We start from the raw sequence: 25,507 nt of genomic DNA, 5'->3' as shown, positions 1-25,507 counted from the left end.
GACCTTAAATTTATCTCCTTCATACCAATTTCTTTTGCTATTTTTAAAAGATCTTTGTAATTTCATTTCTGATTATGAAACTGGCACGTATTTACCACATAGAAAATGTAGATCACAGAAGAAAAAATACTCATGAGTTCACTGTCCAGAGACTTAAGTGTATAAGTTGAGTATCCCTAATCTGAAAATCTGAAATACAATTTATTGTTAAGTACTGACCTCATGTCCTGTAACCCTGATGAATTTATTAATTCTAGTAGTATTTTAGCACGTTCCTTGAGGTTTTCTACATATAAGAACATAACATCTGCAAATAAAGGTAGTTTAATTTCTTCTGTTCCAATCTGGATACCTTTTATTTCATTCTCTTACCTAATTGTCCTGGCTACTATCTCCAGTACAACATTGAATACAAGTGGTGAGAGTGGACATCTTTGTATTATTCCTAATCTAAAGGTGAAAGCATTCAGTCTGTCACCACTAAACATGATGTTAGCTGAAGTTTTCTCACAGATGTCCTCTATCAGGTTGAGGAAGTTCCCTTCTATTGTTTGTTTGTTGAAAGAATACTGAATTTTGCCATATGCCTTTCCCATGTCTATTGAGATTATCACATTAGTTTTGGTTTATTTTCTACTGATGCTACCTTAATTGGTTTTCAGATGTTAAACTAACCTTCTATCCCTGGGATAAATCCCACTTGGTCATGATGCATAATTTTTGCAGATGTTACCGGATTCAGTTTGCTAATATTTTGTTGAGTATTTTGTGTCCGTATTTAAAGACGACACTCATTTGTAGTTTTCTTGTGATGTCTTTGGTTTCAGTGTTGGAGTAATACTGGCCTCATAGAATAAGCTGGGAAGTGCTCTCTCCTGTATTTTTGGAAGAGTTTGTGAAAAGTTGTTATCAACTCTTCTTTAGATATTTGGTAGGATTTAGCAGTGAATCCGTCTGGGCCCAGGCTTTTGTTGGCATATAGTTTTTTTGATTGCTAATTCAATCTCTTTAGTTTTAGAAGTCTATTCAGATGTCAGTTTTGATTGCTTGTGTTTTTTTTCAGTATTAAAAACTATTGCAAACTTCTAGTTTGTAATGGTTCTGATAAGAAATTGAATGTCATCCTTACATTTACTCCTCTGTATGCAATGTGTTTTTTCTCCTTTTATTCCTCTTAGGATTTTCTGTTCATCACTGGTTTTGATCAATTTGAGTATGGTGTTCCTTGGTGTAGTTTTCTTCATGTTTCTTGTCCTTAGGATACACTATTTTTCTGGGATATTTGGGGTTTATGGTTTTCATTGCCCATCAATGATAGACTGGATAAAGAAAATGTGGTACATATACACCATGGAATACTATGCAGCCATAAAAAGGAACGAGATCATGTCTTTTGCAGGGACACAGTTGAAGTTAGAAGCCATTATCCTCAGCAAACTAATGCAGGAACAGAAAACCGAACACCACATGTTCTCACTTATAAGTGGTAGCTGAATGATGATATCACATGGACACATGGGAGGAACAACACACACTGGGGCCTGTCAGAAGTGAGGGATGGGGGAGGGGGGAGGGAGAGCATTGGGAATAGTAGCTAATAGATGTTGGGCTTAACACCTAAATGATGAGATGATCTGTGCAGCAAACCACATGGCACATGTTCATCTATGTAACACACCTGCACATCCTCCACATGTACCCCTGAACTTAAAAGTTGAAGGAAAAAACTAAACAACGATTTTAAAAATCCACTTAAACCTCCATACATGCACAACAATTAAATCAAAATTAATTACAGAACTAAATGTAAACTGCAAAACTAGAGAACTTACAGTAGAAAACATAAGAGAAAATCTTCATGATGTGGAGTTAGGCTAAGTATTCTTAGTTATCACATCAACAAAACTATTAAAGAAGACATTGGTAAATTCAACTTTATACAAATTAAAAATTCTTGGTCAGCACAAGACACTATTCATAGAATAAATAAAAAGACATCTTACAGATTGAGAGAAGAATGTGGAAATCAGTAATATGACAAAGAACTTGTGTGATGGTCGTGTGTCACTGTGACCGAGCCCCGGGGTGCCAGGACATTCGTTCCTATGTTATTCTGTGTTTGTACTGGAGGTGGGTTCTGGATGACATTAACACAGGAATAGGCAGTCTACGTGAAGCAGATTGCCCTCCCTAAGGTGAGTGGGCCCCAACCAATCAACCAAAGGCCAGAGGAGAAGTAAAAGGCCTAATAAGAAGGAAATACTTTCCTGGGTATCCCCCTTTCCATCTTGGGAATTTCAGCCTCCAGAATCTCATGTCTAAACTGTGTGTATACACACACACACACACACACACATATATGCCATATACATATACATATATATTAATATATACATATAGACACACACACACACTTCATAGGTAGGTAGGAAGGATTGGATTTTGTAAAGCTCAGCCATTCGATGATAATTGTTGAAGCTGGCCAGTGATTATGGGGATGTTCTAGTATAGGGTTTTGTCTCCTTTTTCATACTGCTGAGGTTCTGCATTTGAAGAAGTAGGTTAGAATAATAGCTGAATTTCTCCACATACACTTCAAAGCCCTAGGGATTAACACAGAGTCCAAAATACCACCCATAATCCTGCCCCCAACCAGGGCTAGGGAACACTGGGGACCCCAAGTGATTTTATTTAGCCAGGTCTGGGAGCCACATAACAGCACAGGGAGCAGGAAACACCACGCAAATAGAGGCCAGCACAGCAGCAAGGGCCTGTTAATGACAAAACACAGGTAAAACCTTTCTCAGAAAGCGAGTGTGGAGAAACACAGATCAGGCCTGAGACCTGATGGGTCAGAACCCTGCTACTGGGGAATTGAAAGGCAGGGGCTTCACAGTGCAGAGGACCAGAGGGGCCAATCTTCAAAGGGCAGAATCGCTGGGAGACGGGGAGGCCTGGACAAAGGGAGCATCCTCTGGAGACTTGTGGTGAAGAGAATGAACTGGCAGAAATTAAAGGTCCTGGTTGAACAAAATAGAATCCCAGACTGAGAGCACACAGGCCTGTCCCCCAAAGCCAGACAATATTTCCTAAAATCCCAAGCAAAAGTCATTTTTGGCAAGTACCTTATATCCAGTGATGCAATCCATGTATCAAGACATTGGGAAAAGTTTATGATTAAGTCTGTAAAACTCAGCGAGACCTGATTCCCTCATGAGGACTAAGGATAAATTCCACTCAACAAGTGATGCTTAGGACACACTTTTGAACAGCTCATGTGCATCAACATATTTAATTGTAGATCTCAACCAAAAACCAATGTGTCACATAGGCTGTCACTTTATGTTTGGGTTAAAATAAAAAATAAGAAATGGTAGGTAATGAGGTTAGAGAAGAGGAAAATGATGTCTTTGATTATCATAGTGGTAAAAATTTGACATTCAAAGAAATAATTTAAAATGTATAAACCAAACAGTGGAAATGTGTCAAGTTAAAAGGGGATTAGTGACGTTAAAACCTTTTCAGTGCAATGTTAAATGGGAGCTATACAACTCTTTCTAAATAACAAACAAAAAGCACACACACTTACACAAACACAAAAAGAAAACAAATAACATCAACAAAGAAATACAGGAAATACAATCTACCACATACGGTAAACATAGACTAGAACATGGAAGAGTTTTGAATATGAACAAGGAAATAAGAATGTTTTTATTAATCTAAATTCTTCTCCGCCAAAATCAATCATAGTAATAAAAGCTTAAAACATTATATGTAAAAAATCCAATAGTCCAGAGTGAGAGGCAAGAAATGTTTTAATTAAACAGATTTAAAACTTAAAATTTTAACTGATGAACTAAAATTAATTTTGGATGAAAGTTATAATTGGGGCAGAGAATATTCTTTTTCACAACAGAATGCCAGCAAAAAGAAATTAAAATTAATTTTGGATGAAAGTTAAAATTTGGGCAGGGAATAATCTTTTTTACGAAGAATGCCAGCAAAAGCAAGTATAAGGTAAGATTTTGAGATAGAAAATTTTCAATGTACAAACATAAATATAATAACTGACACAGGCGGGGCGATTAATTGGTGATAAAATGTTCTGAAGAAGATCATTAGAATACAGGATATTTATACTATTTCAAACCACTTTCCAAATTACTTACAAATAAGATGTCTTTACAAGGGACAGAGCTCCTAGACCCCTCCTTAACCAAGTGACCATCCTAGTATCACCGCATTGGGGATGGACACACTGGGCCTTCTCTGCCTGCAGATGGGCTGAGGTAGGAAGCTCACAGCATGGACTCTGCAGAGTTCCTGGCAAAATGTTTAGGCTGAATCTAATCATGACGACATTTTCAGATAACTTCAGAATGTAGACCGTTGAGCCAGACAGCTGACCTGTCCTCCACAAACAAGTCCATGTCACCACCATCGATGACAACAACAAAAAGATGAGGAGATGTTTTGGGTTCAAAATGACTAAAAAAGCATAAGCTGCATAGGCTTTTTACTCTTTTTGAACTCAAAATATCTCTTCTCCTTTTTGTTGTGTTCTTGGTGGTGACATGGACTGTTTGAAGGAGACAGGTCAGTTGTCCTGTTCAATGTTCTACATTCTGCAGTTATCTGAGGGTTACCTCCTATGAAACTCAGGCTAAGCGTTTTCAGCAAGAACATGGCATTGCTCATACTCTGCCCTGGCAGAGTCCCAGCTGACATGCTGTCTCCTGTCAGCAGCTGCGGACTCCTGTTCTCTACACGATGGGAATTGAGAAACAGGGCTAACGCCGGTCAATGCTATTTGTCCATCTGGGCATTGGTCTCCCTAGGTATTGATCACAGTTGGAGGGGGATGGAATGTGGCTCCTCAAATCAAAGAAGCATAGTGGCTTGAAGTCATCAAGAGTATTCTGTGTCTGAAATTCAATCCTCAGTGAAGGACCCCTGCAATATTGTGTTTGGACTTAAACTTGCTTTGCTGTTTTAGTTGTTTCTATCAAGTGGAAAAGCTGCTTTTTGTGACATTCTTTCATCCTATCATCCTTTGCGTCCTTCCAGCAGTATTTGGTATCTGTAGGGGAGAGAGAGAAAAAAATCAAATGAGCATTTTTGTCAGGTCCACCTGATGGCTGAGTCTGGAGGGATTGCTAAGCAGTGATATCTCACTGGGATCTCCTGCTGGAAGGATGAGCTGAAGGGTGAGTCCTGGGCCGTCGGAAGGGGGAAGCACCATCCACAAGTGAGAAGAAAACACTCCTGAACTTCCAGTCAGCCTGGGGTGCAGGATATAAGGACCCCACCTATGCCCAACCAGCAGTGGGCAACATCATCCCCTTTCCTCCTGATGCCCTCTGTCTGGAGCAGAGTGATGGCTTTTCCTCCCAGTGAGCATGTACTCAGCATCAATCATGCATGCCAAGAAACAGAGGGGAGCAGAAGGACAGGAGCCTCTGCAGAGAAACCCACCCCCTTACAACTCCATGTCCTAGTCTTCTAGGGAGGAGCGGGAGGGCCATGGGAAGAACCCTGGATATGAGAAGCAGCAGAAACCTCAGACAACATCCACGTCCAGGTCCACATTTTACAACAGAGGAGTAGTGATGCCACAGGGGTAAGATGGAACTAAGGCCACATGACTTGCTATTGACAACCCAGGAATTAGAATCCACCCACTAAGGCCTTTCAATAAAGATCGGAGAAAGCGAGAGGAAAGGCTCCAATCTGGAGGTCTCAACAGTCATGAGTGGTGGTTGGGTCACCTTGGCTAGGACAGGAATAAGGTTTTACAGATAAATATGATGGTGCTGCTGTTTCTTTGGTTGGTTAAAAAAAATAAAAAATATATATAATTATAAGTTTTTGTCCAAAGGTCATCAGGAAAGAAAGGGAGTTTAAAAAAAGAGACTCAAAATGGAGTTAGCAAAGTGAGAACAGGGACTGTAACCATGGCCCAACTTATTTTCCCTAATGCCCTGAAGTTGATTCCACATCTGGTTCCACCTTAAGGCATTTCTAGAAATATTCTCAATATCTAGACCAAGAAAACTCTGAAGTACAAAGTGAAAAGGATTAGTTTGTGTTTTACTACAGTCTCCCATCCCACTCATTGTTTTCCCTAAGTACATTATGAGAAAGGTTTCTTTTTAATATTTTATGCCAGTGTGAAGAGAGGCATGAAGAAGTATTCATATACAATCTCTTGCAGCATTTCAGTCTTAATTTGTTATTGTATGCTCTTCAGGACAGGGGGACCAATGAGTTCTCTTTGGGGATTTTGCAGAAGGACAATAATTGACCAAAAGTAAAATTTTCACATTGCAGTGGTGAGACCATTGGTGGGCTATAAAATGGGTGTGGGGAAATGTAAACTGGAAGTTTTATTTTAAAATGCAAAAGAAAATACTAAATTCCACTACATGTAATATGGCAGGTATTATTTCCATACATTAGGTGTTAATATCATGACTATTTCTTACTTATCTTGTATTCAAAATTCAGCAAGTGTGCTTCAAGCAGAGGCTAAAAGTCTAATCTATTAATTTTCTTGTTTTTCTTCTTGATTTTTTTTTCTATGCTATACGAAGAGTACTATTGAGAGGGGAATACAGATCCCATCAAAGTCTGATAGAGGCTCAGCCTTTTCTGTGGAGTAGCCACACATATGTGGCACTTCCATGTTGGTAACCTGAGGTCATAGTAGACCAGGGGTCCTTCTCATCTTTAGCCACATATTAGAATCACATGGGAGCATTTTGAAACTACAGATGCTCAGACCACACCCCAGGCCATGTAAGTGAGAATCTCTAAGTGTAAGTTGAAGGCATTCATCTTAATTGAAATCTCACCAGGTGCTTATGACATGGCAGCAGGATTTAAAGATACTAAATGGACCAGCCCAATTTCCCATCATTTTCTTTCCTTTCCCCGTTTATCTCATGACTGGCTTTGTTCCCAGTGGTTCCATGGATTTTAGCTTTCTCTCTGACAATTTCAGTTAAATCTCTGTCTTATCAATTGGGCTGCACCGAAGCAAAGACTGTCCTGTAGACAGATTTTTGTCATCTAGTGTATGCATAAAGCTGGTCCTGGAGTCACTTTTCTCAAAGTTAATTCATAAAATGCTCTCTCATATACAATGGCCTCAAGATTCATCTGACTTGCATTTTAGACCCTTAACTGGACTTGAAAAGTGGAAATGAGAATAAAAAGGAGAGAGGTTAGAATGACGTACCTCATGATGTATGCAGTTTTCAAGTCCTGCCCTCTGCCTGTACTTTTGGAGTGATGTCCCTTTAGAATGTCATAAATGTTCCCCAGTTAACATCAGCTCAAGTGAGTCCATGAGGTGAGAACACTGAGACCCTGGCAACTCCATCCACGTTGGCACTAGGCTGCACATCTGGGGCTAAAGACAAACCTGACTCCAGGCCAGTAGGGAACTCCCACCTGGGACCCTGGTTCTAGTTTAGTTTCCTAGGGGGGCTCTTAGTGCTTAGTTTTAACACTTCTCATTCAGAGGAACAAGTGATGATTAAGAGTTGAATTAGTTGTGTTGCTCAAAAGAAGACTCAAGAGGAAAATCTTCGTGTAAATGATGTATTAAAGCAATGATTTCTGCAGAAAGAGGCAATGGAGTTGGGGATGCAGCAAGGAAAGGTAAATTTCCCAAAGGAGTGTGTGATTCCGGGCAAACAACCCTGTGTTCAGCAGCTTAAACTATGCACTTGGATGGGGACAAGGAGGCCTGGCTCTCCTGTGGCCATGAGAGGGACTCTCAAGACAGTAGAAAAAGGAATAGAGCAGAGTTCAGAGAGTAAAGAGGAGATGGGTACAGAAAGGGCCAGTCAGGATGGGAGCCCATGGGACACAGAGCTAAGACCAGACAGAGGTTAGAGCAGCTGTTGGAGAGAACAAATGGGAGAGAAAAAGCAGTGAGAGAATGAGCTGTCATCATAGACAGAGAAATAAGAAGTGAGTGCAGCTATCAGCCATAGATGTGATTACCTCTGCACTCCCAGCATGCGGGCCAGCGAATCTGAATGCCAGTCTCCACTTGCTGAACGGGAGTCTTCTTCTGATGGTCTTCAGTATCAGGACAAGGGAGGCACGAATTCGGCCAGTGACTTGACGCCCTTGTGTGTTGCTTGCTGAGCCTTCAAGTGCATCATCTTCCAGCTGGGGAGGGTTCTTCATCCCCAGAGAGGGCTCTAAAACCAGCTCTGAAAAGAAAACCACAGCCAATGGGATCCGCTGCCATCCATGATCTTACCGTAACTTTCTCTTCCACCCAGAGGACATCAAATCAGGAAAGAGGCCTTGGACAAGAAAGTCCAAAGGGCGAGGGGAAGCCGATAGAGTCACTTTAATACTTTCTTTTTTGTTGATCTTTCCTACATTACTCAGTAACGACAAGATTGCCAGGAGCCAAAGGCACTGCCAAGTCACAAAAATATTCCAGAAACATAGGATTCAGAAACACAAATAGCTTCTAGGTAGATAAGGCAAAGGCAAGGAAATAACACTGTATGTAGGCTATGCTTTGGGGAGAGAAGAGATTACAAAAATCAAAGTTAAATCAGAACTGGGTTCAAACAGGAGATGGGAATGGAAGGGCCTGGCAGGGTGGCAGCCCATGTGGCACAGAGGTGAGATCAGACATAGGTGACAGCAACTGATGAGAGAGATGAGAGAAAAGAACCAGGAAGACTAAACCTAGAGAATTTACAAAAGTTGCATCATTATATGATCTACTGCATATATATATACACCCTATATAGCATACACACCAGATATACATAGTCACACATAATAGGACAAATGATACAAATGCATGTATCTGTACACATTAATTTAAAGAAAAAAATATAGGGATTGGGAGGGATTGAATGTAAGAGTAGAGTCACTATTCTGGTCCATCGAAATTGGAAAAATAATTGGAGACATGAGAAGAATGAGAAAGAATAGGTATGGGAGAAACAAATGACCTGGTAGACAGCAGGGAGAAATCACCAGGTGAAGGAAAGCGTTAATGAAACGAAAGGCGTTCACTCTGTCCTCTTACCTGGAGCCTGGTTCAGGCTCTGGACTCCAGGGAAAGTGAGCAAGAGGGAGTGTGTCTGAGCCAGTGGGGTGAGTCTTGGCTGGGGGTGTGAGAATCCACAGAGAAGCAAAAGAGAGTTCAGTGTTAAGAAATCAGTCTAAATAAGTTATCATGGCACGTGTCAGGGACTGCGCATCCCCTGACACTCCCGGAGCACCTTCCATGTGTCCTCTCCACTGGCCCAGATGGTGCTCATTATCTCACGCAACCCTCCCTCCCCCTGAGGACAGGGGTTCCCTCATTCCTCAGCTGAGGGCATCGCCTGACAGATGAGCACCAGGCAGCCCCAGGGGCTCCAGGAGGAGATATTGAGTGGGATGGAGAGTGAGAATGAACACGACCCAGGATTTTAAGGTAATCTGAGCAGAAATGGATCCCTGTGAGACGGAAACTGAGGACATGGCCACGGACATGAGTGGAGAATGTGAACTAAATGGAATTTCAGAAAAGAGACTGATGTGAACACTTTCCATGTGAAAGTTGCCCTTTTATTTCAGAAAAAGCAGAAAAAACAGCAGAAGAAGCTGGACATGTCAGGAGACTGAGTGTGGGCCCAGGATTTACACTGTTACTCAATGTGCCTCATAGGTTGTTATTGAAAGTGCCTGACAGGGGAAAATTGGCTTCATGAGGGATGGGGAAGGAGAGGAAGAAAACTGGCAGAGGAGTCTGTGTGAGAAAGGAAAGGAAGAGGGGCCCTAGAAAGCAGAGATCTTCATAACTGCTCTGCCTCAGAGGAGACATCGTCCGTGAAGTCACTTGCTAAGTGTAAATTTAGCAGAAAGACAAAAGGATTAGATAACACCTACTCATAGGTTTATTGGGCAATTCTTATGGAATCAGGCCCTTTGGAGATTATCATTGCAGGTAGATATTATTCTTCAGGTATCTTAGATGAGGGAACAGAGATATAAATAGCAAAAAGACAAAAACCTGGGCCAAAGTCAACAAGCAGAAAGTGGCAAACCCAGGTCCTGAGAGCAGATTTGGTCCTAAGCTCCAGGCCTTTGCTCACCTCACTGGGTTGGAGCACCATGGATTTCAACTTGACCCTGAGGAAGCATGGGAGGCCCCATTCTCTCCTCCACCCACAGCACCGTCGTGACCACCAACACCTGGATTAGAGCTTCATGACGCCGTTTCCTTCCCTACCTTGGAAGGGCCATTGGTTCCCAGAATCAGCATTGGCTGAGAAGCTGCAGGTGGTGGAGGAAAGGCCCCGCTGGGGCAAGCCGTTCCCACAGTGGAACCCTTGATCCAGCTGTAGTCGCAGACAATTGGGCACCAGGGTGCTTGGTTCCAGCTGTGCCTGTGAAACTTGCACCTCTGACCGGTGGTGGCTCAAGTCTCCACTCCAAGTCCCTTGGGGACAGGCCGCCTCGGTGGGGGCTGAAAGGAGAAGGGGCTTCAGTAGGAACAATCTCAGTTTTCCCTTTGTTAAGTCATCCCAGAACACCCATCCCTGATGTCCCTGCTCTCAGTAAAGCCACCCAGTGACCCACGGCACACAAACAGACATCATGTAAATGCAGGTGACGTCACCTCTCCTGCCTGTGCCTGGGGACGCTGACATGGTAGGGGCCCAGGCTGGGGTGTCCCTGAGGTGAAAAACCTCTGCTTCAGCCCAGAGGGCTTTGGATTGTCTAACAAGACCATCCCGATTATTCTGTTACTATTCATCTCTTTCCTGTGCCCAGAGGGAAAGTTCTAGAGAGGCCTCAGAGCACAGGAGAGGAATGGTTATTTTTCTCCACACACAGGGGTGTAAGAACGGGTCAAGGGTTAGAGCTGCGAGGCTTTGAGAAAGAACCACGAAAAAGGGGGCTGGGATGCTACAGACCAAACACTAAGTCAGGCAAACTTTTCTGGGTTCGGGGACATTTTGAATTTCCCATTGACTATAATGGTTTGACCCCCTACCCACACATATCCATCCTCTTGCCATATAGTGGGTGTCAGCAGACATAGGCAATGTAGGAGAGGGACCAGTCCCTTCCTGCAAATTCAGGGGCCACAAGTGCTACAGATCAGCAAGTGCGGTTCCTTAGGAAGGCAACACAGGACACGATCCTCACATTACCCACTCCTCCAGTGGGGTTCGGGTGGCACCCCTTAAACAAATTGTTTCCATTTCCACAGGGAGAGGAATACACATTCTGAGTGGACTAAGAAAAGACTTCCAATGACCTCACGCCAGTCCAGGTCGGGCTCAGGATGGGGACGGGACCTGCAGACCGGATCCACGTTGCTGTGGGGCTCCTCTCTCTCCTCCCCTCTCCACATCTTCATTCTCTCCAAGGTTTTCTAAGTTTTCTTAAAAATGCCTCATTGTTCTCAGCTCCAACATGGAGATGCCACTGCCCACTTGGGCGTGTCCCTTGATCCCTGAATGGTTTATAGCAGGACAGAGCTTGCTTGCAAAGGGGCAGGGCATACAGCAGGTGCAAGGTCAGTGTGTATTTTAATTGTTTCATGAATCCCTGTGATGCTAGAAAAGCATTTGCTTTTTTGAAACTCAGGGAGAAATGCAAAATGGGAAAGGGGCTGGTCCCAGTATGAAAGGCACTTACTGACCAAAATAGAATAGAGGCCAACATTTTTGTTGCTAGTTTCTTTCTTTGTGTGTGTGTGACACAGGGTCTCACTTTGTTGCTCAGGCTGGAGTGCAGTGGTGCAATCGTGGCTCACTGCAGCCTCAACTAACCAGGCTCAGGTGATCCTTCCACCTCAGCCTCCCAAAAAGCTGGGACTACAGGTGTGTACCCCCATACTCTGCTAATTTTTTTTTTACAGATATGGTTTCACCATGTTACCCACACTGGTCTCAAACTCCTGAGCTCATGCGATCCCCCTCCTTAGCCTCCCAAAGTGCTGGAATTACAGGCGTGAATCAACACACCTGGCATTTTTGCTAATCTCGTTACAACATAATCCAATATACTGGGGGACATCACAGAGTTCCTTGCTCTTACTAGAAGATAATGTAATGGGTAAAACCCCCAACAATCCACATGAAATTCCCAGAATTGAAGTAAAAAAAAAAAAGAGAATGAGTAAGAAGAAATGAAAATTGGATTTTCTTTTTACACATCCTGTGAAGCTGCTATCTCAAGGGGCGATTGCTCAGAGGAAGGGTTTTCTGGACCTCATGGGGACAGGAACCACTCTGCTTTGCTCATCGGTTAGGCCAGAGCCTCATGAGGGACACTAGTTGTCGATGGTTTTCATGAGAATAGAGCACTGAGACCAAAACTTGATTGACACTACAAACCCACACTTGGAGAAAACCACTGGAGCTCTGCAGAGGATGCAAGCCCGGCCACACATAAAGGAAGGGTCGCTGGACTGCGTCAGTGGAGGGAAGACACCTCAGAGGAAGTAGAGCCGCAGTCCCAAACCTTTTTGGCACCAGGGATTGGTTTCATGGAAGACCATTTTTCAGGCACCAGGTTGGGGGGATGGTTTTGGGATGATTCAAGCACATTCCATTTACTGTGCACTTCATTTCTATAAATATTATATTGGAATATATAATGAAATAATTATACAACTCACCATAATGCAGAATCAGTGGGAGCCCTAAGATTGTTTTCCTGCAACTAGATGGTCTCTCCTGGGGGTGACAGTTACTGGGAGACAGTGACAGATCATCAGGCATTAGATTCTCGTAAGGAAAACACAATCTAGATTGCTGGCATGCACAATTCACAATAGAGTTCGAGCTCCTATGAGAATCTAATGCCACTGCTGATCTGACAGGAGGTGGAATCCAGGCTGAAATGCTCTCCCACCGCTCACCTCCTGCTCTGCAGTCCAGTTCCTAACAGGTCATGGACCCATAATGGCCCATGGCCCCAGGGCTGGGGATCCCTGAAGAAGAGAATCTAGCTTGGGACACAGGAATCATGAAACAGGCCTCCAAATAATTGGGCAAAACTCCCAACATATGTGGATGGCCAGAGAAGAGATAAGGACATGGAATTAGCAAGATAATTTCAGAAAAGAGAGATGCCCTATCTTAAAGAAGGAGGTCTGTTACACAGATTTCTCCAACTGAGCTACTGTGGCCAGGAATTTGCCATAAGCCCTCACCACTCCCTTCTCTGGCCTGTTTTGATAGCCAAAGCCTGCTCCTGTGAGAAGGAGCCAGGTGACAGAGGAGGCACTTGGAACAGGAGAAGAGGAAGTTCTACCCAGTGGATGTCTGTGCTTAAAACTGGATCCAAGAGCCAGATTCAAAACAAGCTCAGTGTATAGAGCCTGCTGCAGAGATGGTCTGTCTCAGCTGCACAAGTTGCAGGAAACAAAACATACAGAGGCTGCCTGGGAGGACAGTGGAGCTTTGTGACCTCCAGGGTGAAGTACTCACAGGCTACATCCAGAGCAGAGCAGGCAAGCTGATCCTCCAATGAGGACAAGGTGCTGCTATAAGGCTGGTGACAGTCAGACACGTCATGGTGAACCGAGGGAGTCAAGTAAACTTCATTCACAGAGTCCTCTGGGACTTCCTGCTCCTTCACCTCTGGCAGCTCCTGGCTGAGCCTGGGGTAAAGAAGACAGAAGATAAACACCAGAGAGAACCAACACCCAGCTGGTTCTATAGGGAGGCCCTTAGGAAGGCCCAGAGGAAGCAAAGTACATTCCCCTGAGAGAGATACAACCATCCTTCCCTGTCTCAAGTAGGAGACAGAGCACGACAGGCTCTCAGTGCACTGGGCAGGCAATGAGCTAGGGAGGAAGCAGATGGAGTGATCCCTGTGGGGAACTGCCAGGACACAGTGCATTCGGCACTTTTGCATCCATTTTGTTGAAATTAGCGTCAGTGGCCAAATGAATACAGGCTCTTGAGTCTTCACAGAGTTCCTGTATCCTCAACAGCTCTTGTTCTCAACATTGTAGCATGGCATGATTTATTTTCATTCACTTCCCTGCTATCGAATACTTGCAAACATGGTAATGCCAAAGAGGCAGACATCAGATGTGCAATTCAACTTCACTTTAAGCAAAAAGGACAGAAAAGGGGACTGCAGAAAATGTCTGTGAGTGATCAGTTCAACAGAGTCAACTGAATGCAGATTAGACGAATTGAAAGGAATTAATAAGGAGGAACTAGAAATACAGGTGTACAATGAAAAGAGTCAACCTTATGAATATGGCATTTCATGGTTGGCTGAACAGATGCAACAGGTATATTCAGCACACTCTGATTTTCCCTGCATCTGAGACTCCAGATATCAACACTGAATTAACTGTTCAGGATTCCTCAGAGTTACCTGGGGCATGGTGGGCTTTGGTCTTCTATCTCCTCTTGATCCTTTTTAATTTCTGTAAATAAATTCACAAAGGGACAGACAGATTAAGCAGGTTCTTCTACACACATAAACAATCCACTGTGCAATCCTAACATAGAAACGTCAGTTTCCTCAGTGGGAGCACAGGACACTGTGAGAGAAATATTCCAGGAGGCCTGAGGTCCTGTCATGAGAGAGATGCCTTGGTTTTCTTCCCTGGGCCTAGGAATGCAATCTCCCTGTTCTGGTAGATCATTATCCCAACATCATCTGTCCTGATTTTGTGCAAATAGTTATGCAAATTTTTCACACCAGTTGAAGGCAAATACCCCAGCTGCTTTCTAGAAGGAAAACTGCAATATTCAGCTTTCAATCATCAAATACTCACGTTGTTCATGGTTACAAGGATTTTAGACACTGAAACTAGAATGTAGGAGGGAATCTACAGACCCTTGAATGAAAATGAATCTTTGGTTCAATACAAAGAGACATTGGCTATTCGTGACATCTAGGAGTGACAAGGCCCAATCTTGTTTCTAGAAACATAACAAAAGGTAATGGACTGCTCAGCTAAAACAGGATAACATCAAAGACATAGAGAATGAGGCTAGGTTCTTTGAAACCTGGGTAATATCTTTAATGAAAAGTAGACAAAAATGCCACAGGCGTTGGGCAGGCATAGAATCTCATAGGACATGGTTGGGGAAAGGAACTTGTAAGGAACACGATAGCTGGCAAGACAAATCTTATTCAGATTAAGAGGCCTGACAGACACCTGTTGGGCACGTGCTGCATAGGTTGGTGTGAATTTGTCAATGTCGTGACAGTGGGTGCAGGGTGACACAGGCATGGTCTGAGATGAGGAAGAGAGCAAAGCTCACTGACCCACCCCTGTCTGTGCTTCCAACTTGATTTTTGATGCTGATGCAAATCATCCTGTGTCTGTGAGTCACGCCCACACCAATGACACATCTCAGTCCAGCCAGGGATGTGAAGTGCAAGGATTACGCAGTCTACCTGGGACACCAATTGGAGATTTATCATGTTCACAATGGAGTACTCACTGTCTACAAGAGCCAAGCTGACTTGCTTGTCTTCAAAAGAGTACAAAGTGCTCCAATAAGGGTGGTAGGAGGGAGTCAGGTCAGGAAGGATGGAAGGAGTCAAGCAACATCCATCCAGTGACTCCTGGGGGATTTCATGCTTGTCCACTCTCAGCGGTCCCCTGCTGAGCCTGTAGGGTAAGAAGGACTAAAGATTAATCCAAGGAGTTTCAGAGCCCTAGCTGGATTTCACGTGAGGCATGAGGGAGTGATCGCAGAAAACAAATTGGTCAACCCATTAAAGAGTTAAATATTCTCCTCTTCTTGGTGGGCACAGTGTGGTTGCCATGGGTAGGTTGCAATACAGAGAGAGGGAAAGAGAGAGATGAGAGAGAGAGAAGCATCAGGTGCTCAGCAAAGTAGCCAGATTATGATTTTCTGAGGAAGGAGACTGAGTCTCTCTGCATGGTAGAGTCGTGACTTACTGAATATCATGTCCCATAACAGTGGTTTCATTCCTTTCTTTTAAATGATGTTACATTTTATGTGTAGTGGCCAAGTAAACGTAGGTTTTGAGGCATAATCATATCCCCCAAATCTCATGTCATCAAGTCCTCTTTCTCTCAATATTGTGCATGGTATAACAATAATTTTTTCTACCTAATTTCCTTGCCTTGAAATGCTCACCACTGTGCTAATGCAAAACCAGCAGAAAGCAGATATGCATCTGAGGCTGGTTGACACCATAAGAAGAGTATACTTACTTTAAGGAAATCTGTGTGACTGATTAGTTGTTCACAAGGTCAAGTGGTTTGATGTACTGAACTTGAGAAGTTAATAAGAAATGGCAAACATTAAAAGTTTCACAATGAAAATGTAAAACATGGTTAAAAAGGATCACTTCCGGTTGGCTGAAGGGATGAATTAGGTATTTTCAGGACTTTTCTGGTTTTCTGTGGAGATGAGTTTCACAGATATCACCCCTGAATAGACAGCCCCTGATTTTTCTCAATTACCTGGGAGCAACTGTTTCTTGTCCTTTCACCTCTTCAAGATCGTTTTGCCTTTCTGTAAATAAATTAAGAGAAGACCAGCCAGATGAACTTGATCACATTCACACATGCACAACCTTGTGTCCAAATCTACATAGGGGCATAAATATACGCAGTGCGAGAACAGGCTGTTGTGAGAGAAACTTTCCAGGAGGTCTCAGGGTGAGCCTTGTGAGAAGTCACTAGGTTTGCTTTCCTGAGTCATGGAGCAAATCTCCCTGATCTGACAGGTCATCATCACAGTCCCTTCTGTCTTGAGTCACAGCAAACTGTTAACCATATCCTGTTTACTAACAGATCCTGGGGATCTACTTTAATGCTTCCTAGCAGGTTACTGCAGTATTCAGCATGTTTCCTTCTGATAAGCTGTTGTCAGTGTTTTTGTAGAATTTGCATTTAGAGGGACAGATTAAATCAAAAGAATCTCTAATGCTACATGGAAACATTGGCCTTTCATATGGCAGAGAGTTCCAGGGCCCGGCCTCCTTTCAGAGAAACATACCAAATTTAATAGTGGTGTTCATGTTCTGGTACTCAGAGACTTCTTAGCTAAGACAAGCCTACTAAAAGGGGAGGGAGTCTAGCCTGAGAGAAGTGAACGAGGGAAATGACAGCTCCAAGAATATCGATAAGGCTGCCAGTGGCCTTGGACAGGCAGAGAAACTCAGGTTGTTTGGGAGGGAAAATTAGATTTCATGTGAGATGACAGATTAAATCTAAATCAGGAGGACTGGTGGATACGTCCTGCACCCAGGCTGAAGAGGTGGGTATGAATTTGTCAGGTCAACCTTGGGTACAGTGATCTGCCAATGGGGCAACGATGGAAGACAATGTGTGGTTTTGGACTAGAATGGAGCAAAACTCTGATTTATAGGATGCATTCCTTCAAACTCAATCCTAGAGCCTGGTTCTAACCATTATATAAGCATAGAGTCTTCCTGAAGGTATGACATCCATCATTATCGACAAATTGTGGGGTGCAAAGAATAGGGAGCCTACCGAGGAAGCCAAGTGGGGTTTCATCCCATTTGGGATTGGAGTAATCCCTGGCAACATCCTGAGCGGAGCAAACTTTCTGTTCATCCAATGCCAAGAAAGAGACTTCACAATGCCGGTAAGAGTTGGACTTGTCATGGTGTCTAGAATGAGACAAAACACTTTTCTCTGGAAAGCCCTGCAGGACTCCCTTCTCTTCAGAATCCTGCAGCTTTCTGATGAGCCAGGTAGGGTAGAACAACAGAAGGTTAGACCAAGACAGATTCAACACCATAGTATCTCAGGTGATTTGATAGGACACAAAGGGAGTGGTCACAGAAAGCAAAGGGGGGTCTCCTCCAAGAGAGAAAAATCTATCCTTCTAAATGTGGGGTGGAGTGTGACTGTCCTGGAGACAGAGCAAACATGAGCAGCAGGTGCTCAGTGCACTTGCCACAAACGAACGGCTGCAGGAGGACCCAGACTCTCCCTGTAAACTAGCATCAAGCATCATGACTTGCAGCACTGAGAACTAACCTGGGACTTCACTTCCTTTACACAAATTGCGTTGACATTACATGCAGCATCCAAGCGAACACAGCTCTTGAGGCATTCCCAACACACAGATCCTGTGTTTTTAAGGTCCCCTTTTATTTTCAATATTTTGACATGATATGAAATTTTTATTTTTAATTTTCTCGATTGCATTCAAATACTTGCCAACATGCTGTCACAAAATATACAGAAAGCATATATGCATCTCACCCTGGATTAGCCACATGGGAGACCACAGGTGAGATCAGGAAATCCCTGAGGTTGGTCAGTTCACCTGGTTCAAGTGATTGTCGGTTCCTATGCTCGAGAGGGATTAAGAAATTGAAACCTATTCAAGTACCACAATAAAGAAGACAACATTGTTAAAGGGGTAATTTGCCCTTGGATTAATGGATGAGACAGTTCTATTCGTCACTTCCTATTTTCCCTTGATCCGTGGTGTCCAGATGTCACTATTGAACGAACAGCCCACAAATCCACAGTTACCTGGGGGGCACTGGTGCTTTCCCCTCCTCTTCCTCATGATCATTTTGATTTTCTGTAAACAAATTCAGAAGAGCAGGTCACAGTAAGGAAATCACTCAAGAGCAAATAAGTGTCCAGTCATAGCACAAGAACATAAATATCCTCAGTGTAAGAATGTGACATTTTGACAGGATCATTCTGACTTATTTTCAGAAGTAGATGTGCCTGCTTTCCAGAACCATAGGACAAAATCTCCCTCATCTGGTAGATCATAATCACCTATCCTCTGACCTAAGTCTGTGCGAACAATTAAACAAAACTTTTTCCCCAAGATTTTCAAAAATTGCCCTAACCACTCTCCAGAAGTGTTGTTGCAATACTGATTTATCTCATCATATATCATGGTCAACGAATGGTTAGAGAAATTTGTATAGGAGACTGAACTGATGGATAAATTCTAACAATCCTTGCATAAAAAAGAGTCTGCGGTGCTACACAGAAACATTGACCACTCATGGGGTGAAGAACTCAGGGCCCAGCCTCGTTTAGGGAAACTTATAAGCAAGATAAAGGTAGAAGTGTTTATGTCCTGCTTTCAAGGTGACTGCTTAGCTGGGACAAGCTGACCTAAAGGAGACCAAGCCTGGGGCCGAGAACAGTGAATCCAGAGAAACATCTCCAATTACATAGGCAAGACTGTCAGTGGCCTGTGACAGGCATAGAAGCTCCATGGACATTGTTCAGGGACACAAATCATCATTGCATGTGACAAGAGACATAGGAACCAAGCCAGGAGGCCTGACAGATACCTCCTGTACACAGGTGGCTATGACTTTGTCACACCTGCCTGTGGTCCAGTATGCTAATATTGGGGCCAGGAAGACAAAGTCCATGCCATGGGCCTAGGAGGAGAGGAATGTTCTCTGACCCTCAAATAACTGTGTTTAATATTCCATCATAGTTTCTCTCTTTCTTTCTTTTCTTTTCCTTCTCTCCCTTTCTTTCTTTTTCTTTCTTTCTTTCTTTCTTTCCTTTCTTTCTTTTTCTTTCTTTCCTCTCTCTCTCTCTCTCTCTCTGTTTCTTTCTTTTTCTTTTTTTGAGACACAGCCTCACTCTGTCACTCAGGCTGGAGTGCAATTGTGGCTCACTGCAGCCTCTACTTCCTGGGCTCAGGTGATTCTCCCGCCTCTGCTGCCTGGGTAGTTGGGATGACAGGCATGCACCACCATGCCTGGCTAGTTTTTCATGTTTTTTGTAAAGATGGGTTTCATCACATTTCCCAAGCTGGTCTTGAACTCCTGAACTCAAGTGATTCACCCGCCTGGGCCTCCCAAAGTGCTGGGATTATAGGTGTGAGCCACCGCCCCCGGCTCCACTATACTTTGTGATTCAAACCAATATGTATGTATACAGTCTGTCCTCAGAATTGATCTTCCTCAGCCTAGACAGAGCTAGGAGGGACAAAGAATAGAGAGGCTACCTGGGAGAATGTTTAGAGCTTCCTCCTCTTCATCATGAGGGTGTTCACTCTCTACAACCAGAGCAGAGTCAACTTCGTGTTCCTCAAATGTGATTTTGGTGCTCCTGTGAGGCTGGTTGGAGTTAGAAGGGTTGTGACTATTTGAACAAGTGACAGCACATTCCTCCAGTGAGTCCTGAGGGACTTCCTTTTCCTCAGTCTTCTGCACCTCCCTGATGAGCCCAGTGGGATAGAGATGACAGAAGATTAATCCAAAAGGCATTGCACCCCAAGAAGTCCTAGGTGGTTTTGAAAAGAGGCTTAAGAGAGTGGTCCCAGAATGCAAAGGAGAGGTTCCTTTTAAGAGGGAACAGGCAATCCTTTTCTGTCTGCAACAGAGCGTGGCTGCCATGGGAACCAGAGAGGAAGACAGCAGCTAGTGATCATTGCACTGGGCAGATAGGAGCTGAGGAGGACGAAGACTCAGCTGTGTCTGTATGGTACAGTCTTGACAGCACACACAGAGAACCAAAAACAGCTGCCACATGGTGTGTCTAAGCTGGGTTGTAGTTAACATACTGTGGCCATGGCTATACAGGCATTTGAGCCATTGTAGACTTCAGAGATGGTGTGCCTTCTAGATTTTTTTAAAATTTTAATATTGTGACATGAAATGTAAATTTTTTTGTCTAGGTCCTATACTTTGTGTTCAACTTTGCTAGGTGCTTCCCATTTCCTCTGCTTGTTGCCTCTCTGCTATTTATCTTTCCTAAAAAGAACCTAAAGACAACGGTGTAGAAAGCAGCTTTACATCTCATCCTGGCTTTCACTACAGGGGAGAACAGGTCTCCTCTGTGTGTGCAGGAAGTCCCTAGGGATGGGAGTTCATCTAGGGTCATGCTTACAGGCACCAGGAAGACAATGGACAAGCACGTTAATGGGGCTATTTCCTTGTTGGGTGAGCACATGAAATCAGTGCACTCTGCAGCTTTCTTTATCCTGCCTCTGGAATCTGTGACTACCTTCACCTCCCTTTTATTCTTTCTGAGACCTTTTTCATATTTTACCAGCCATTACCCGCTCCTGATTATTCAGTGTTACCTGGGGGCAGGTGATTCCTGTACTTTCTCAACCTCCTCGTCTTTGTCGTCTTCATCCTCATCTTCATCTTCATCATTTTCTGCAAATACAGATGTGTCCATTGAAATATTTCCCATTTCACCCACTGCAAGCACAGTGAGCCCTATGTGCACAGGGACATAAACATCTACATGTATAAGTCCACACTGTGCTGAAAGCTCTCATGTTTTATCTCTAAAAAAATGCCCTGGCATGTTTTCCTGATCCATGAGGCAATGCGTTTCTGATCTGGAGGGTCACCATCAAGATGTGGCCAAATATTGAAAAGACCTTTTCCTCTTCATATCACTGGAGGCTTGCCCAGCCTCTCTCTGAACTTCAGCAGCTGTCTCCCCAATCCTGCCACAGATCTGATTCCCACGCACAGGCTCTGTATCCTGTCACGGTTCGCATTTAGAACCTATATCTTTCTCTTCGAACAGGACAAACAACCTTGTCCCACAGTATTCCATACACTAGGGACTTCATGGGCCCTCCAAGTGGCTTCCACTGTGTTAACCGGGGACCATCTCTCCATGGGGAGTGCTCCAGTCTAAACCACTTCCTACCACCAAATGCCACCACATCAAGTGCCTTCTCCAGCACCACACAGCAAGGGGCTTTATCTCATTGTGAAATATAGTCATAAGTGTTCCCACATTTGAATGCAAGAGACAATTTGTTTGCTTTTACAGATTTAGAGACAGAAACCCAGGAAGGATAAATTAATCAGTTGCCCACAGTTGCTAAAGACATTGCTGAAGATAGATCCTGGGGACATTCATTCTTAGTCCAGGGCTCCTTTCACTCTAAAAGCTGCTTCCTGTCACAGCCTCCTTCCTGTTCTTTAAAACTGGACGGATGCTGCCTCTTGCTCTAAAGACCACATTCCATCAAGAAAGGAGGATACATTTGCCATTCTGTAACCTCCACCCCATGGGTTTCCCATCTCTGCTCCCACCCAAGAAATTCTGATCATGTCATGGCCACAAAAGTTTACTGGAAAGAAACACTACCCATACAATTGTCATTGTGGAGGTGTGGAGGTCTGGGGACTTTCATAAGCCTGAAGCTGTGTGTCATGAGGGCCCATGGCCACCTTACCTGGGCTCAGCTTGTGAATAAGGTGCTCTGCCAGCCTGTGCCCCTCAGCCAGCTGCTCTCGGAGGTCCTGACCCTGGGACTTGTCAGGGTCATCAGGAGTGAGGAGGGTTTTCAGATGCTTGTTCAGCCAGCGGGAGGCATCTCTCCCTTCCCGTAACTTCTGCCGTAACTGGGTCAGCTCTTTTGCCTGAGAGTGAACCAGGGCTTTATACTGCCTAAGGTGAGATAGTAGAGGACATTTAATAATGGAAAGGGATGAGTGATCAGTTCTAATATCGCAACAGAGGTTTCTGTGAGAATGTCCTCAAGGAGACCTCCAAGCAGAAGGTCAGAACATGTTTGGGGAAATGTCTGTGGCCAAGAGAAAGAAGAATATACACACACACACACACACACACACACACACACACACACACACACACACACACACATATACATATATACAAACACACACACATACACATACACACACACACACACACAGCCTTCTGATGTATGAGAGAGTGCTTCTGTAAGATCCTCACGGATGTTCCATTCATCTTTTTCTTCTGTAAACAAAAGTTAGTGTCTTCCTAAATCAGTTCCACAAGGATGTCCTTTCAGTTCCTCACTTTGGCCATGGGCATCTCTATGTGAAAATTCACATAGCGCATCTTGCAGTGACTAGATACAAAGCCATGCACAGAAATGTGGCCAGGTGCAGATGGGGTGAATTGGAAAGATGAAAGAAGAAAAGAATGACAGTGTTAAGAAGGCAATATTGATTGAACAAATGAAACGCCACAGTCAGTCAAGAGGTGATTCTGACTAAGAGTAAAGGTGGTGGTGATCGCACACCATTCTGAGTATCCTAAACGCTTCTGAGTGGTTCACTTTTTTTGGTTTATTTTGTGTTATGCAGATTTTACCTCAACAATTAGTGGTTTTAAGAAGAGAAAACAAGGCTTAAGAAACAACTACAACCCATAACTTACTAAGATGACTGTTCTCTGTTTTATAAATATTTATGTGACACGTGCCTGCCATGTAAATGCCTGCCGTTGTCCTGGCCCAGCTCAGCTCTTAGTTCTCCCAGCTGAGTTGCTGCACTTCAGAGATTCACACCCCTGCCCATCTGCCTGCCCCCAACGGGGCCCGCTCACCTGAGCTCCTCAGCTTGCCTGAGCTTCTCTGCCAGCTTCTCCATGGACTGCAGTTCATCCCTCAGCACAGAGTCTATGATGTCTTTGTACTCTTCACACTCTGAGAAAAGACAGACACGCCTGCCTCAGTGGAAGGTGGGACATGCTGCTGGGGTCACTGCCTATAGGGCAGGCGGCACCATCCATCCCAAGGATGAAAGCAGCTCCAGTACCAGGCTCCAGGCAGGCATTTCCACATCTTTATTTATCAACCTCCCAACTTTCTGGCATCTGATACTCTCCAACTCAGGGATGGGGAGAAAGAAACACAAGGGCACATCAAGTAACTTGACAAGATGATTCACCTGGAAGAAGGCGGAGTCAGAATTCACAGCCCCTGAGGTCTGACTCTGAATCCTGGGCCACTTTCCCAAGCCTTGCGGCCTCTCCTGTAAAACACTGCACTGGTGCATGAAGTAGTGATTTTCTATACAGTCAGGAAGGCCCTAGGACTATGGGACCCAAAGTTTCCCTTGTACTGGGAATTTCAAGTGCGAATATGTCAAACATTGAAAAAATCATATCTGGATATAATTGCATAAAATATGAGGCACAAGACCGTAAGGCTATAAGAGAAATATGCCCAAATACTAATAAAGTTTGAATTAAGTTAGAAATAGTAGAATGAAGAACTAATAGATAGTGTTTACTCTGTTCCAAGAACTGTTCTAGGAAATTTACAAGAAATAGGTCATGTAATTCATTGCAGTAATTTACAGAGGTAGGTATTATTATAGTACTCAATGAGCAGATGAGGAAACTGAGGCACAGAGAAGATAGGCAACTTGGATGGAGCCTGGGAGACTGGCCCAGGGTCCCTGCTCTGCACACTACACTGCTACCTCCACAATGTCTTATGTGCCATCTTTCTTCCTCTTCGGGAATAAGAGCCTGTGCCCCAGGAAGCAGCACTTCCCTCTCACCGGGACACTCCCTGCTTTGAAGGGTGTCACAGATATCACAGTTTCTGTTAGGGGCAGTCTCCTCTTTAAGCTCCTTAGAGTGGGCACTCTGTACAGTTGCCATGTTTCCCCCAGGGTGCCCTGGATGGAGCTCTGCCTATTGGGCCTCAAAGAAGCTTGAACTGAATGGAAGTTCATTAGTCCCAGACATTTAGACCAACAGACTAGATGTTACTTGTCTGTAGAACCTTATATGGTACAGAGAGGATTCTCATAAACATGATTTAGCCTCTTACTGAGGAAAACAGGTGGTTCTGTGCCTGTGTCAGAAGACAGTAAGTAGGATTTTAACTCTAGTCCCACCTCACACCAGACTGCCAATGTGGAAAAGTTGCTAAATACTTTGTGCCTCTGTTTTCCATGTTTAACAAAATGAGGTTAAAACATCCACTTCTATTTTCCTAGAAGTCTGGGAAGGATGAAATTAATTTCAATGAAAAGACCGTTCAGTTTCTCAGAGAGAAGACAGGTGATCATTCATCACGTTTGTGATGGTGAATCTATAGAACTTACTGTATTTCTTCAGCTGGTTGGCCAGGGAGTAGGCAGTAGCTTGAGTTATAAGGAATTTCTCTTTGAGGTCTCGGAACTGCTGATTGCTCTCTGCCAGCTGGGAGCGCAATTCCTGGTTGATTTCTAGGATGTTCATCTCTGCCCTCTCGCTGGACAAAGGGTCGGCAGATACCACCATGCTGACGTTCGTGGCAGAAGAGGTAGAGCCAGGGACTGGGGAGAAGAAACCCAGACACATGATGGGTCAAAAACTAGTGAAATCAATTAGGTTTAATCAGGACTGAGAGATGACAATTACTGGAATTGTTAACTTACGGTTGAGAAAAAGTTGATGAACATGCCACAACACTTTAGAGTCCTTAACCACAAAAACAGGGACCAGGATGCCTGAGCTCAGAGCTGAAGGCACTGCCTGTAGCTCCGACTCTGACAAGAGTGAGGGAGGTAGCAGCCAGCGTACCAGGTAACGGCCTGCAGTTGCAATAACAGAATTAGAAGGTGGGGGTGTCATGGAATCTTAGAAACCCTGCATTCCAATTGGCCAGGCTATGCTGAAACACTAGGCCCCCTGGTCTCACCTGAGGGTCACTGATGGGGACCATTTCTTCAGCAGTCACTCTCAGTGTTTGTGCACCCTTGTGACAATGCTACAGGCCCACCTCTTTCTCAATACATA

General features: G+C 43.9%; 1 protein-coding gene across 2 annotated transcripts; it reads right to left on the bottom strand.

The window, feature by feature from the left end:
- Window positions 1-3,800: 3,800 nt before the first annotated feature.
- On the bottom strand, window positions 3,801-25,042 carry LOC101141937 (neuroblastoma breakpoint family member 4). Of its 2 annotated transcripts, XM_063705954.1 has the most exons (15): window positions 24,832-25,042; window positions 23,318-23,417; window positions 22,176-22,390; window positions 21,054-21,132; window positions 19,974-20,185; window positions 18,515-18,566; window positions 18,239-18,325; window positions 17,498-17,637; window positions 16,463-16,514; window positions 15,468-15,637; window positions 14,386-14,437; window positions 13,482-13,654; window positions 10,265-10,501; window positions 8,017-8,231; window positions 3,801-5,083 (listed from the first exon to the last, which is right to left on the bottom strand). In XM_063705954.1, the coding sequence occupies exons 1-15, from the start codon at window positions 25,007-25,009 to the stop codon at window positions 5,042-5,044; spliced, it is 2,004 nt and encodes a 667-aa protein (XP_063562024.1). In that variant the 5' UTR covers window positions 25,010-25,042; the 3' UTR covers window positions 3,801-5,041. The 2 variants fall into 2 exon arrangements, with proteins under 2 accessions (XP_063562024.1, XP_030871930.3); XM_031016070.3 differs by lacking the exon at window positions 18,239-18,325 and having other exon boundaries at window positions 24,832-25,041.
- Between the last annotated feature and the right edge of the window lie 465 nt (window positions 25,043-25,507).

This window comes from Gorilla gorilla, chromosome 1 (genome assembly GCF_029281585.2).
Source record: "Gorilla gorilla gorilla isolate KB3781 chromosome 1, NHGRI_mGorGor1-v2.1_pri, whole genome shotgun sequence".
In the NCBI taxonomy this organism is placed as follows: Eukaryota; Metazoa; Chordata; class Mammalia; order Primates; family Hominidae; genus Gorilla; species Gorilla gorilla.
This window is presented reverse-complemented; position numbering and strand designations above follow the sequence as displayed.

What these genes read in the sequence shown, in the direction of transcription:
- LOC101141937 (XM_063705954.1), bottom strand. Translation starts at nt 25,009, where the DNA reads ATGGTGGTATCTGCCGACCCTTTGTCCAGCGAGAGGGCAGAGATGAAC. An exon ending in CAAGAAACAGTTGCTCCCAG is followed by an intron (nt 15,638 to 16,462) that starts GTAATTGAGAAA and finishes CTTACCCTACAG; the next exon opens with GCTCAGCAGGGGACCGCTGA. An exon ending in GAACCAATGGCCCTTCCAAG is followed by an intron (nt 8,232 to 10,264) that starts GTAGGGAAGGAA and finishes TTTTCTTTTCAG; the next exon opens with AGCTGGTTTTAGAGCCCTCT.